Here is a 13,196-nt window from a genome sequence, read left to right on the forward strand (position 1 = left end):
TTGCCTACACCCCGCTCGTGCTTTCTCCTCCGGCTCCTCTTTTCTTCACGTCCCCAAGCGGCCACCTTTTGCTCCAGTGCCTTCACCAACCTTCTGGAGGGTGGCACGCTGGCAGCAAAAAAGACTTCCATGTGGCCTCCTACAAGCTGGCCACTTGTATTATATTTTTTATTTTATTTCCCTTCAAGGCCTAAATGATGGCCACACAATGCCACCATGGCCCCTCCTTCTCCTTGCTTTTTTTTCCTGAACGACGCCCACAGCCTTCCAAAACAAGAGCTGCCCACGGCCCATAATCATCAGCATCATAACTTACCAAAACCCGACCATTTCCCAGTCGGTGCCTTGCATTTGGCAACTACCCGCACACCACACTGCTACAATAAAAACTTCCAAATCTCCAGCATGAGCTCCGAAAAAAACAACACGCATACACTAGCTCACTGCAAAACCATTTAGCCTATACATTTGCCAGGGCATTTTTAGGGCAAAGCTTATTTGCACACCACGCATTCCATATGTACACAAGCCCAAAATATCTCTCAGAAAAACGCCTGACATACTTTGCTAACCACCTAACCTGCAGGACATTCATGTCCTAGCAGTTAGTATCCATAAACTGTCAGCCTCCAGGATCAAAAGGCCACTGTTGCATATCTCTTCCAATTATACACGCCTGCCCATCTATTTCTTCTAGGTGATATACCAAGTGGGAGTTCCTTTCATTCAAAACTAATGGCATCACACCATTCTGACTATCCTCTTCATGCACACTCTTACCATCACCAAAAACTGGGTCTGCATAACCCTCATCCACATCTTCTTCTTCTTGGGTCAATCCCAAACATACTTGGGCCTCACTTGCCCACTGCACAACCACAGTCAAAAGCATATGCATTAACATTTTGCAAACAACCAAAATCCTTGGGCTTTTGATTACCTGGCTCATAAGCATTCACTGTTGTGGAAAAAATTCCGTCTTTTTCCAGCATAGCATTCCCAGACCTCATAATCCCAAATTCACCTGACTCTGGCTCCCACATGCCGGGTTGCTCAAGCATTAGTTCCTTCAACCGGTTCAATAAGAAAATTCCTAGAATCCAGCACATAAGCATTGCTCTCACTCACCGGATCATCCGTGACCAGCTTTCCACTTCCACTGTCCTCTTCGGAAGAGAGACTCATTTTCGAAGGTGCTTCAAGTATCATCTTGTCTTCTACTTCCTCATTGCCAACCACCTTTGGTTCTTCTTCATGCTCAAGATTTTCCCTTCTCACCCCTCGTGTCAAATCCTACTAGATTCTCCATTTGTAGTCCATCTCCTTCAATCTCTTCGTCTACTTGCTTTTCCACTCCATCCTCTTCTTGTAAACCATCTTCTGTCTCTCCCCTATCCACCTTAGGTTCTTGAACTGGCTCTTTAAGCCAAGAGAAGCATCTGTTGACATCTAAATCCCTGCCTATGATTGGCAAAACCTTATTCTCTACAAGAATTTTCTCTACTTGAACTTTAGAAGCGTAAATAACATCACTTACACCCTGACTAGTGGAAACATCATCAGAAATCTGGTAATTCTCATAACCATAAGCTGGCATAACATCCACCGCTATAGACTTCACAGTGCTCTCATTAAACTGTCCAAAATCCTTGGCGACTGCCTTAGGATTTACCTGGTACATTCCCGTGTCAATTTGTTGGTACATAGTAGGTGTTTGTTGCACAAAATCAGCCTGGACCATACTCACATCAAGACAACCATTCTTGACCTTTTCGTCTTCCTTGATCATCCCATAATCCGCCATTTTCTTTAGCTTCCATTCTTTCTCTTCCGCAATCCTCACCGCCTCTTCATAAGTAGAAGGTTGCTTCAAGTCCACTTTTACCAACAAACTTTGCTTCAAACCTGCTCTATGAATTGCTTCTTCTTCACAAACATGGGGGAACTTTTGTTTCAAGAGCTAAACACCATCTTGTCCATAGCTCGCTGAAAATTGTAACATAACTTGCCACACTCTGGCTTTCACCTTGCTTCAGCTGCTCTGCTGGAGCTCCTGCCAAACGTCATTGGGATCTTCTCTTCTCTGAAACTCCTTTGTAAGGGCTTCTCTTAGGTTTTCCACCATTGTCATTCGAGATGAGCTACCAATCGTTCTTTCTGCTTAATACCCTCGAAGCCATGTACCCGCTGTGCCCTTCAAAAAGATCTGGAAGAGCCTTAAAATTTGATCCGGATTATCCACATGGTTGGTAATACATGCTACCTCCATTTGCTCCAAGAAATCCTCTACATCCTCATTCTTATCACCATGAAACTCAGGATAAGCAAACGCCATGGTTGCAACCTGTAAACTGAAGGGACCTGAAGAAAAAACCTCAGTGGAGGCACCAAAAAACTGTCGGGAGGCTGGGAAAAGGAGAAATGCCTCTATAGCTACCTACTCAGCAGCCTTGGAAGACACAACAAACACAAGGGGCACCACCAGCACGATGCTGGAAACAGAATTCTCTCAAAACACCACACAGAGATACCTCAAAAACCCTGTATTCCACAAGATAATGAAAACACAATAATATAAAAAAAGTCCCTCTTTCACAATTCAGCCGGCTCCACTCGGCTTCCTTCACTTCCTTTGGCTGGTGGTCTCCTTTTGCATCCTGAAGGTGGCCACCCTCACACCAGCTTCTTCTCTGCATGCATGCTACCGACCTTTACACTTCAAGCCTGTTTCGACGTTGCCACCTTATCTTCAGCAGCCACAATCACCTTCAGCCCCCTAGTGTGTCGATGTTTCCCAGTCGCCACACACAAACAAACAAGGCCACCCAAACCTGAAAGACCCTCTGTCTTCGCAGCAGCTGCACCAACCCCTAGTCTCACAGTTGCCAGAGGCGGCTCCTTTGCTCTTCACCAGCCTCCACGCCAACTCATCCAAGGCGGCTGCCTTCGCTACAGCTCTGCAGAATCATAGCAAGGCGATCTCTCTACTCTCGTACGAGGCGACTATATCACACCAGCCCTTTCGCTTGCAGTTGTCACCAGTCACACCACGGTGGCCTATCAACCACCTCTGCACACACCAGGGCGACCTCCCCTTCACACCAGTTGGCAACGCCACCCTTCGTGACTCGCTGCAGCTCGGCCCGCTGGTTGGAGAGTCTCCGTCGGATCACCCAAACCAGCCACTTCTCACCGTGTTGGCACTCCGCAGAATCACCAGTCGAGGCTTGGTACAAGGCAGCAACAGCGTGCTCACCAACCTGCTCTATGTCGGCTCTCCCTTCTTGTTGGCACCAGCCTCCACCTTCAATTAAAACAGAGACCCAGCTCTCCCTCTCTTAGATGGCAGCCACCTCAGGTCGGCCCAAGCAAAAAACCCAAAACTACTCCTCTGACTCCTTTGCAAGTCGCCAGTCACACAGCCCCAAGCCTGTTCTTTAACAAGGCCGCCACCCTTTTCGAAGCCTTTGCGTCTGTGCAGACCAGAGGCCCCCCTCTTTCGAAGCGGCCACCTCTTCTCGCTTCAGCTCTCACTTCGCTTGTTACACCTGAACCAGAGCCGTCTTTTAGGCTTGCAGCTGCACCAGAGCGGCTCCTTGCACCCAAGGCGGCCACAACCTGCTCTCCGCTCTGCAGACGACCACCACCTCGAAGACCTCACGATCTCCCCAGCCCTTCTGCGCTTGTCACCTTTGTTGAAACCGTCAGCAGCTGCTGCCCCTTGCCTGCGCACTCACCAGCTCCATCTAGGCGGCTCCCCTGTGTGTGTACCTGCAGCTACGCTCGAGAGCCCCCCGGTGCATCACACGGCAGTCTTCCTCTTGCCTGCACCCCGCTTGTGCTTTCTCCTCCGGCTCCTCTTTTCTTCACGTCCCCAAGTGGCCACCTTTCGCTCAGTGCCTTTGCCAGCCTTCTAGAGGGTGGCACGTTGGCAACAAAAAAGACTTCCATGTGGCCTCCTACAAGCTGGCCACTTGTATTATATTTTTTATTTTATTTTCCTTCAAAGCCTAAATGATGGCCACACAATGCCACCATGGCCCCTCCTTCTCCTTGCTTTTTTTTTCCTGAACAAACGGCGCCCACAGCCTTCCAAAACAAGAGCTGCCCACGGCCCATAATCATCAGCATCATAACTTACCAAAACCCGACCATTTCCCAGTCGGTGCCCTGCATTTGGCAACTACCCGCACACCACACTGCTGCAATAAAAACTTCCAAATCTCCAGCATGAGCTCCGAAAAAAACAACACGCATACACTAGCTCACTGCAAAACCATTCAGCCTGTACATTTGCCAGGGCATTTAGGGCTAAGCTTATTCACACACCACGCATTCCATATGTACATAGCCCAAAATATCTCTCAGAAAAACGCCTGACACACACCAAATACCACACATTTAGTCTTCCCTTAATCATCCTTAGCAATGAATGACTTGGACTCACAAAACTTCCCAATCCCCAAAGGGTCTATGTGAAGAGTAACCTTGAAAACCCAAAACTTGGTCAAAAGTCCAAAAATCACCTTTAATCAGCCCCAAATCACCCCTCTTGATTTCCTTGAGAAGTATCGAGGAACTAGATGAGATATCTATGTTTTCTTTCCCCCCAATAATGCACTGGAAACTCATAAATCTATTTTTATTTTTTAAAGAGTTTTCTTTATTAACTCCTTAAACCTGAAAATTTCTTGCAAATTGTTAACTCCTTAACCCTTAAAATTTTCATGTATTATCCCTTGCCAACCCAATTGATTAAATGTGAAAAACTTAAATAAAAATCAAGATATATGGTCTTAAATAAATATCAAGGTATGTGCTCTTAAATAAATATCAAGGTATATGCTCTTAAATTTTCCCTAAAGAAATTCTTCACAATGCTTCACATCCCATGAACCCACAACTTTCGGAGAGCTCCCAAATTGTGACACGTGGCGGGAGGAGAAAAGATGCTCAAGGGAAATTTTCCCATATAACTTGTGGGGGGCTTCTATATAGGTCAACGCTCTGTCATTGAGAAAGAGAAAGAGAGTCTCTCCTCCTCCCCACACAGGCACGTGGGTGGCGTGCCCCATGCAATTGTACGAGTTTGTGGACTATTTCGTCGCCCGTCCTTATGCACCTTGTAGCCTTGCGTATGTGGGATTTTGACTTGATATTTTGATATGTGGCGGCTTGGAGAGCAGCTAACTTGAATTTTCCACACATGACCTCGCAAATCTATCTTAGGCACTTAGAAATTACTCATGTGCACCTGAATTTAGGTTCTTATATTACTCTGAATCTAGCTCATCTCTATGCTCCAAATCCTTTTGTAAAGAAGATGAGTTTTCTTCAAAAATAATAGTAGCTAGGGTCATCATGGAAAACCCCTATGCCATGTGTACTTTTTGACTTACATGTTCAAGGGAAACGCAGACACTTTCTATACCATCCTTGAGCTCATCCAAGTATTTCTCTACAATGCCCATGATTTTGTTAAAACCTTTGTATGTAACAGTATGAACACTTGCTTTGCTACTCTTGTTGTAGTTCTGCCATCTTTTCTCCTTTAACTTTAGGGTCGCCATGGAACACCCCTCCACCATATGTAGTTTCCGACTTACATATTCAAGGGAAACCCAGACACTTTCTATACCATCCTTCAACTCATTTAAGTGTTTCTCTAAAATTCCCAGGATTTTTTAAGCACCTTTGATGTGGGTGCAATGGTATGTAATACTATTGATACAAGTGACTACAATATCTTTTGTGTTTAAAGGTATGAACACTTGCTTTGCTGCTCTTGTTGCAGTTCTGCCATCTTTTCTTCTTTAACTTTATATCTCCATGGAATTCAACATTACGCATGGCACTTTGAGCAAATTGTCCTTGTGGCCAAGACATAATAAGCTTAGGCTCAATCGCCCTTTGTGAGTACACCTTTGAAAATTCATGTGGTGTCATTGTTTGGTGGCACAACTCGATATACTTTGTAATGTAGGAGAATCAACTCCTAATAAAACTCTTGCAGACATGATAAATCTTTACTTTTGGCCCTTTGCATGGTTTTAAGCAAGTAAAAACTAACACCAATGCTCACCTCTAGCTAGGCATAGATTGACTCCAAGACTAGTCAATCCTTATTGTATGTAAACTTTCTTGCATGACAAAAAAACCTAGTTTGGATTAGTGGCTAGAAAATAACCATCCCTGATAATTAAGAATCTATTGGACTATTATATCCTCAACATCTTTTACACTATAGTTGAGGGGTTAAGAAGGGACACCTTCCTACAATCCAAAACCTACGGATTTCAGTTGTGAGTTATTTGCCTAATGTAGCAACAAAGATTGACAACAAACTGTTACAAATACCAATAATTGTACATCAACAATTGAGTGTGCAAATGTCCAAACGTTAAATCAAGAGTTATAGTACCCTGAGTAAAAATCAAATGGAGTTATATGTTTCCATCAATTCAAGGAGACAAACTTGGGGGTGATTGTGAGCACTTTTAGGAACCATTTTGGTAATTTTGGTGCCTATATACTAGTAAAGCTCACACCCTCTTGGGTGGGGTGAACAAATCACACAAGAGCCTGTCCACATTGTAGAGAGATTGATGTGTTGTTGTTGTTGTGTATGTGGTCCATGGTAAACACAATTAAGATCACTTAATGCTTCACATCATGAATTTAAGAAAAAGATGAAAAACGTATGAAATCACTCATCCACCATCTTTTTTTTTAAAAAGAGACTCTCACAATTGCGCGATAGGATGTAATAATAGTATTAAAGGTAAAGAGAAGTTTTACATAGAGGGAGTCCAATCAAGGAGCTAAAACAAAACATAACAAAGGAGGTGGAGGTGGAGGTGGAGGTGGAGGTGGAGGTGATAGGATTATTTAACAAACAAGGCAAATAGAAGAATAGTGCGTGGGAGAAGCATGGGGAAAATAACATAAGAGAAGAATCAAGTGTTAATTATTGTGCTAAGCTAATAGCTTGTTAGATGATGCTTGTTTGGCTACGAAAAGACCCGAATGCTTTGTATGCCCCTGCACGTAGGATGTACTGATGGTAAGCTGCTGCTATAGCGGCCCCTATGAAAGGCCCCACCCAGAATATCCACTAGTGACACAAGCATAGAAAGATTATTGTCAATCCAAACGTATAATTAGATGAAAGCCAAAAAAAAAAAAAAAAAAAAAAGGCATTGAAAAAAAAAGATTTAAAAATACATGATAGGAATCAAAATTAGCACTTGAAATGAAGGGTCAACCTTTTTCAACTAAGAATTTACTGATATAAAGCAAAAGTGATCTAATTACTATATCTACATAAAAAATAGAGAAGATTGGCATTCTCTCTCTCTCTCTCTCACTCTCTCTCTCTCTCTCTCTCTCTCACACACACACACACACATATGCACGCATGTGTATGCACGCATGTGTGTATAAAACATTGATCTTACATGGTCATCCCAACTGTTCTTGTGGCCGTAGATGACTGCAGCCCCAAAGCTTCTTGCAGGATTGATGCCAGTGCCTGTTATGGGGATGGTGGCAAGGTGAACCATGAACACTGCAAACCCAATGGGAAGGGGAGCTAGCACCTGCAAACATACACACGCACTCATTTCACTTCACATGCTTTCATCACACACATGACTAGATTGCATGTCTAGAGCTTAAGCAACCCCACATGCTGAGGGTTAAACTTAGTTGTGAGATTCTAGAGGTAACCTGGTAGTTCAAGCTCAATTAGTATAATTACAAATTATTAAAAGGCTTTCAAAGGATTGAGGAGCGAAAACAACTCAATTCTTAACCTGACACCCATATTTACATGATATAGTTACAAACATAACTTTAAGATGATAAAAGGCCGTCATGCCAACTCAATATTTTATACGATAAGCAATGCTTGAAGCCTGTATTTTTTGTGAAGAAGGTATTAAAAAATAATCCTAGTTAACGTAAGGGATAGGCTTACATGTTGGAAAAAAGTTTTTTTTTAAATGTTTTACCGTATCCTTGCTCACAGTCATTAGAAGCTAATAAAAAATGATATCCTAAACAGGGCAACATTTCAAGCAATTCAATAGGATTTAAAATCATTTCCCCATACACTTGACGTGATACAGCAAAAAAAATTTTAAAATTAAGCCTCAAAAAATGAACGAAAACATAATACTCATACCAAGGAAGCTCATTAGGGATGAGAATTAAGCAGCACATTCACTTACAGGGACATGGGAGTCTCGTGCATTTCGTTTGGGATCAGTTGCCGAGAAGACGGTGTAGACGAGGACGAAGGTGCCAATTATCTCAGCTGCTAGGCCAGTACCTTTGGAATAACCTGATGCCACCACATTAGCACCTCCTCCTGACTGCACATAGTATGACTTCTGGAATGCCTTCACCAAGCCAGCCCCACATATTGCCCCAAGGCATTGCGCCACCATGTAAAACACGGCACGTGGCAACGACACCTTTCTCGCTAGAAACAACCCAAATGTCACTGCTGGGTTAATGTGCCCTCCTACACACAACAAGGAAACAAAAACAATGCACACACCCCACACGTGAGATGCTCATACAGTTCAAGTGAACACTTACAACTCAGCAAGCAAGGGAGGGCTGCCCATTTTTTAACCCCTAAAAAAAGAATGTTAACTAACAAATAGTTAATTCAAGGTAGGCGAGGAGATGAAGAGGCAGACTTCCCCTCCATGAGGATGGACAAGGGAGATCTGGCCCTTTTTTAGGGTGTGTAAACTCCCCAGGACTGTTAATTAAAAATTACTTAGAACAATGGGGATGCCCTTTGACTAGTAGTATATGAGTGAGAGACTTTACGCACACACGTGAGAGACACACCATCTCTATATATTATATAAAGGAAGGAATTTTCGGGGCTGCTAGGTAAGAATTTGGAGAGACTTTAGTTTCTTCATACACAACACACACACATGAGAGACACACCATCTCTATATATTATATAAAGGAAGGATTTTTAGGGGCTGCTAGGTAAGAATTTGGAAGTTCTAGAGGCAATTTGACGGTTGGAGAAGGGATGCTCCTACCCACCCAAGACGGGTGGAGTTACTAGTAAGACTAAGAGACCATTTCACCCACATCCACCGGTCCACATTTCTCAAGGCTCTTAGCATACCTCAAGGGTTTAGCTCAATCTGTGCAATTCTTTTCTTTCACAACATAGGCTTAAGAGCTGAGAAAGCTTAAATTTTGGTTGACTGCAATTCATGGTCAGGTTAATTAAGAAACGAAAAGTTGCTCAATCGTTCTTTGACTCCATTTTCGCTCAAAGTCCGGTTAATACGAGCAGAATTGTAGAGAATTAAAGGCAAGTTACATAGTTGATTAGCACGTACAATAATTGTGGTAATAAGCTCAAAAACAAGTGCAAAACCCAGGCCATGTTACCTCCGTCACCTTTGTCTACCGAGGCTAAGATGTGAGCTTTAGAGCATGGGAATTGGGCTTGACATGGACCTGGCTGCTAATTATCGAAGTTTTCGTCTTAATTGGTGAGAAAATACAGTCCAGGCCAGCTTCATAGTTCGAAAAATTAGGCTGGTTTAACTAAGCCCTGATCCTCAGACAAAAGTTAGGCTAGTTTAACTAAGCCCTTATCCTCAGGCAAAAATTCTAGCTCCCCAAGAACAAAATAACTTATGGGTGCAAAAAATCAAGGTTAATCTGTGCAGTGTGAGGACCTTAATTCACTTTACCTTTGGATTAGTTCTCCCTTTTAGTTAATTTTGGTTTTTACCTGAAATTCCTGCAGTGCAGTAGACAAGGATGAAGATCATGCCACCAAAGGCCCAAGCAATGCCAAGGATGCCAACACCACCACAGCTCTTGGCTTCAGAAGCTCCAATGACAGTGGCTATGGTGATGTAGAGGAAGAGGAAGGTGGCAATAAACTCAGCGATGCAAGCTCGGTAGAAAGACCAGAGGGAGAATTCATTGGCATCAATGAAGGGGGCAGGGGGAGGGTCAGAGTAGTCCTTTGGTGCTACAACCCCTTGCTCGGTGTCTTTGCCCCCGTCCTTACTAGACATGGTTTTGTAAGAAGAGCTTGGTTCTGGTTGGTTAATTAGAGCTTGCTTGTGGAAGAAGCTGGTGGTGGCAAGCTCTCAGTAGTGTGTGTGTCTCTCTCTCTCTGTCTCTCTCTCTCCCTCTTGTGTTGGGAAAAAAGCTTGAGGAAAAAGCAACGAAAAAAGCAAAAAGTTTCTGGTATTGTGGGCTCAATGCACTCTTCCTCTCATGTGTAAAGCCAGGTCTAAGAGCAGGCTTTGCAACGGCTACAACTGCTAGTGCAGCAGGGTGGCAGAAAATCACATGGGCTCGATGAAACCTATGCACAATATTAATAAATAGCTATAGCCTATAACTAATCTCTAAGGCTAATAAGGTGAAGAGGAGAGAAGATGGCATATATATATATAATTTTGACAGGCCAGACCAGCCGTAAAGCATAGCCCCTGCATGTGGCCATCAAAACCACCTGCAGCATTTTTTGCCATTTCCGCCGGCTCCGGCCTTTTTTATTCCTTTGCTTCCGTGGGGGCCGCCAATTAGCCAGCTCAGCGAGGACCCCTTGTCGACCCATGGATGATACGGTACCCGGGTGGGCGACCGACCGCTTGAAAAGCGCCTGTCACCGTGTGTACCCGGTGACCCGCCCGCCCTCTCCTTTGTCGGAATCCAAAGCCTCGCTTTGTTTCGTGACTGGTGTGGCTCAGTGCCACGTGGCCTCTCCAATTGGGCTTGGGCGGCCTCAAGTGCGTGTGGATAGAAAGTGAGCCCCCCGAGCCACACATGTCACACACTCGGGAGCCTTGAATTTCAACGTTTAAATAAACTGGTTACTTCACTAGCAATTCCCCCGTGAGCTCACTTACTCATTAGAGACATACGCATGCATCTGTTTGTGTCCGTAAAAAATAAATGCGTGACTCATGAGTGCATACGCACACATGGAATATGTAAAACAAGTGCACATGCATATGAGTGGCATTCTCATGCACTTGCAAACATACATGTGTGTGTGTGTGTGTGTGTGTGAGAGAGAGAGAGAGAGAGAGAGAGGAAATGCCAAATGCAAATATACATGTGTGTGTGTGTGTGTGTGTGTGTGAGAGAGAGAGAGAGAGAGAGAGAGAGAAAGAGAGAGACAAGAGATGCCAAATGCAAATATACATGAGAGAGAGAGAGAGAGAGAGAGAGAGAGAGGAGGAGGAGATGGGGGCCCTTAATCCACAAGGTAAGGAATCTTCTCAACCCTCCACTCTAGCCACCTCTTATACTTTAAACCCATGCATGATGCATGAGTAAGGAGCACTCAACCTATTTTCAAGACATGGTAACTTATAGTGGAGACAATCATAGGACTTACAAACCAATGTACATCTAAGTAGCTGGATTTTACTTGCAACCCCTAGTGAGAGTACACCTCAACTCAATTCAACGTTAGCTTTTCGTTGTGTGGAATAATGTATGTAAGAATGAAATACATCAAAGAATCAATTTTCATATCTTAGGTGAGGAACCAAAATCAACATTTAATAGATTTGTTGTTCCTTTCCCTTTCTTTAACTTTGACTTCAAATTTCAAGAAAGATCCTAAAATAGTTGTTAACTAAAATTTTAACTTTTATTCATATATGCATGTTTTATGTTCTGTATTTGCATTGGTGTAAATTGTTACATTTTACACATTAAAACATAATGTGTTCTTAAAGGAACCATCTCAATTTGTAACTTATGGTTAGTACATGGGATTATTTATATATGTGAAGATGGGTATTATGTCTAGTAATCAAGGGAGCATAATGATCTTAATTAGATTTGCATGATGCTCAAGCACATAGACAACTAAGGTGTATCCTCGCATTTGGTCATTTTTGTTAAATTTTTTCATTTGAAGTTAGTGTATCATTATGCCCAACATCATGATTCTTTCATACTGATGGTTTGTGGTAACCCTACACTATACCAAACAACGAGCGAGTGGGAACAAGTGAAATAAAGAACGAGCAAATCCCATCAATACAATCCGAAAAGAAAAAACAATGCCATCTACAATGTCTGTTGGAACGAGAAAGTCATGCATCGCTTTGGCACAAAAATGTTTGAGGTTTCATTTACTTAATTAGAGAAACATTCCATTTATAGAAGGCACAAGGAGCCACAAACCAACTGCGATAGTGAAAACATAGCTACTAGTAGCTGATCGCTTGTGCTCCATTGGACTACCTCGAGTTGCACTCACCAACAAGCAAGTTGTGTTTGTGTTGGCGTTCTCGACATCCCTGATCATATCGGGGATTGCCTACCATGCGTCCTGCAATTGTCTCAGCATACTCTAGCGGCATACTTCACATAGACAAAAATAAGAAGAAGAAATTTTAGGCCAAGTCATCATCTATGCACACAACAGAGAAAGCAAATGAAAAATTACATCTCCCTCTAAAGCATCTTTCAATCAACCACCAACCAAAGTTGATATATGGATCGACAGGGTGAAAAAACAAAAAGCATTGAAAGGTGCCAAACATAATAAAATAGCACCACTGCACCTAAGACATAGCCAATATTCCCATGACATTCACGAATACATATCAATAGAGTCATGGTAATCCACCCAAGAATGTCCTAATAGGAAACGAAATAGTAATTAATAGTGAATACGAGGTGAAGGTGCTCACTAGTCGTACGGATTTCTCCCTACTAATACGTCCACCATATCATCGCCAATATGTGAAGTACTGGCCTCCTCACCTCCAGCTCTATTCTTGCTCTATGAAGAAGAGGTTGCACATAAGACATGATAACCCTATCGTCCACATCCATCAAAATGCACATGCGACCAGTGTGAAGGCATGCCCTCATGATTGGGGTTGTGCCGCAACAACCCAGCTCCACGAATATACCACCGCGACGGCACAATAGCTCCAAATAGCAAGCCATGAATGTGTGGCTTATCTCCATGCTCCCATACCACTCAGCACCATCACGTCCCCTAGCCCTCCCTACAGGTGGAAAATGATGGTATGCAATGTGGAATCTAATGGCCCCATCTGAAGGGACTCAAATAGAGGCGTACTGTCTGACAAGTAGACATGTAGATCCATCCCTTGTCTGTGGATCATAAACAATGTAGATGTACTATACTGCAAGGA

At 43.2% G+C, this 13,196-nt stretch overlaps 1 protein-coding gene across 1 annotated transcript; it reads right to left on the reverse strand.

Moving 5' to 3' along the window:
- Window positions 1–6,749: 6,749 nt before the first annotated feature.
- On the reverse strand, window positions 6,750–10,429 carry LOC147631853 (putative aquaporin PIP2-8). Its single transcript, XM_086808408.1, has 4 exons — window positions 9,782–10,429; window positions 8,232–8,527; window positions 7,458–7,598; window positions 6,750–7,114 (listed from the first exon to the last, which is right to left on the reverse strand). Exons 1-4 carry the CDS (start codon window positions 10,071–10,073, stop codon window positions 6,992–6,994), a joined length of 852 nt encoding a protein of 283 aa, XP_086664534.1. The 5' UTR covers window positions 10,074–10,429; the 3' UTR covers window positions 6,750–6,991.
- Between the last annotated feature and the right edge of the window lie 2,767 nt (window positions 10,430–13,196).

Source organism: Cibotium barometz, chromosome 14, assembly GCF_041138505.1.
Source record: "Cibotium barometz isolate CiBa-2024 chromosome 14, ASM4113850v1, whole genome shotgun sequence".
Classification (NCBI taxonomy): Eukaryota; Viridiplantae; Streptophyta; class Polypodiopsida; order Cyatheales; family Cibotiaceae; genus Cibotium; species Cibotium barometz.

Excerpts from the sequence above, each read along its gene's own strand:
- LOC147631853 (XM_086808408.1), bottom strand. The coding sequence starts at position 10,073 with ATGTCTAGTAAGGACGGGGGCAAAGACACCGAGCAAGGGGTTGTAGCA. Across the intron at positions 7,599-8,231 it reads CACGAGACTCCCATGTCCCT|GTGCTAGCTCCCCTTCCCAT; the intron begins GTAAGTGAATGT and ends GTATGTTTGCAG. Across the intron at positions 7,115-7,457 it reads AGAACAGTTGGGATGACCAT|TGGATATTCTGGGTGGGGCC; the intron begins GTAAGATCAATG and ends TTGTGTCACTAG.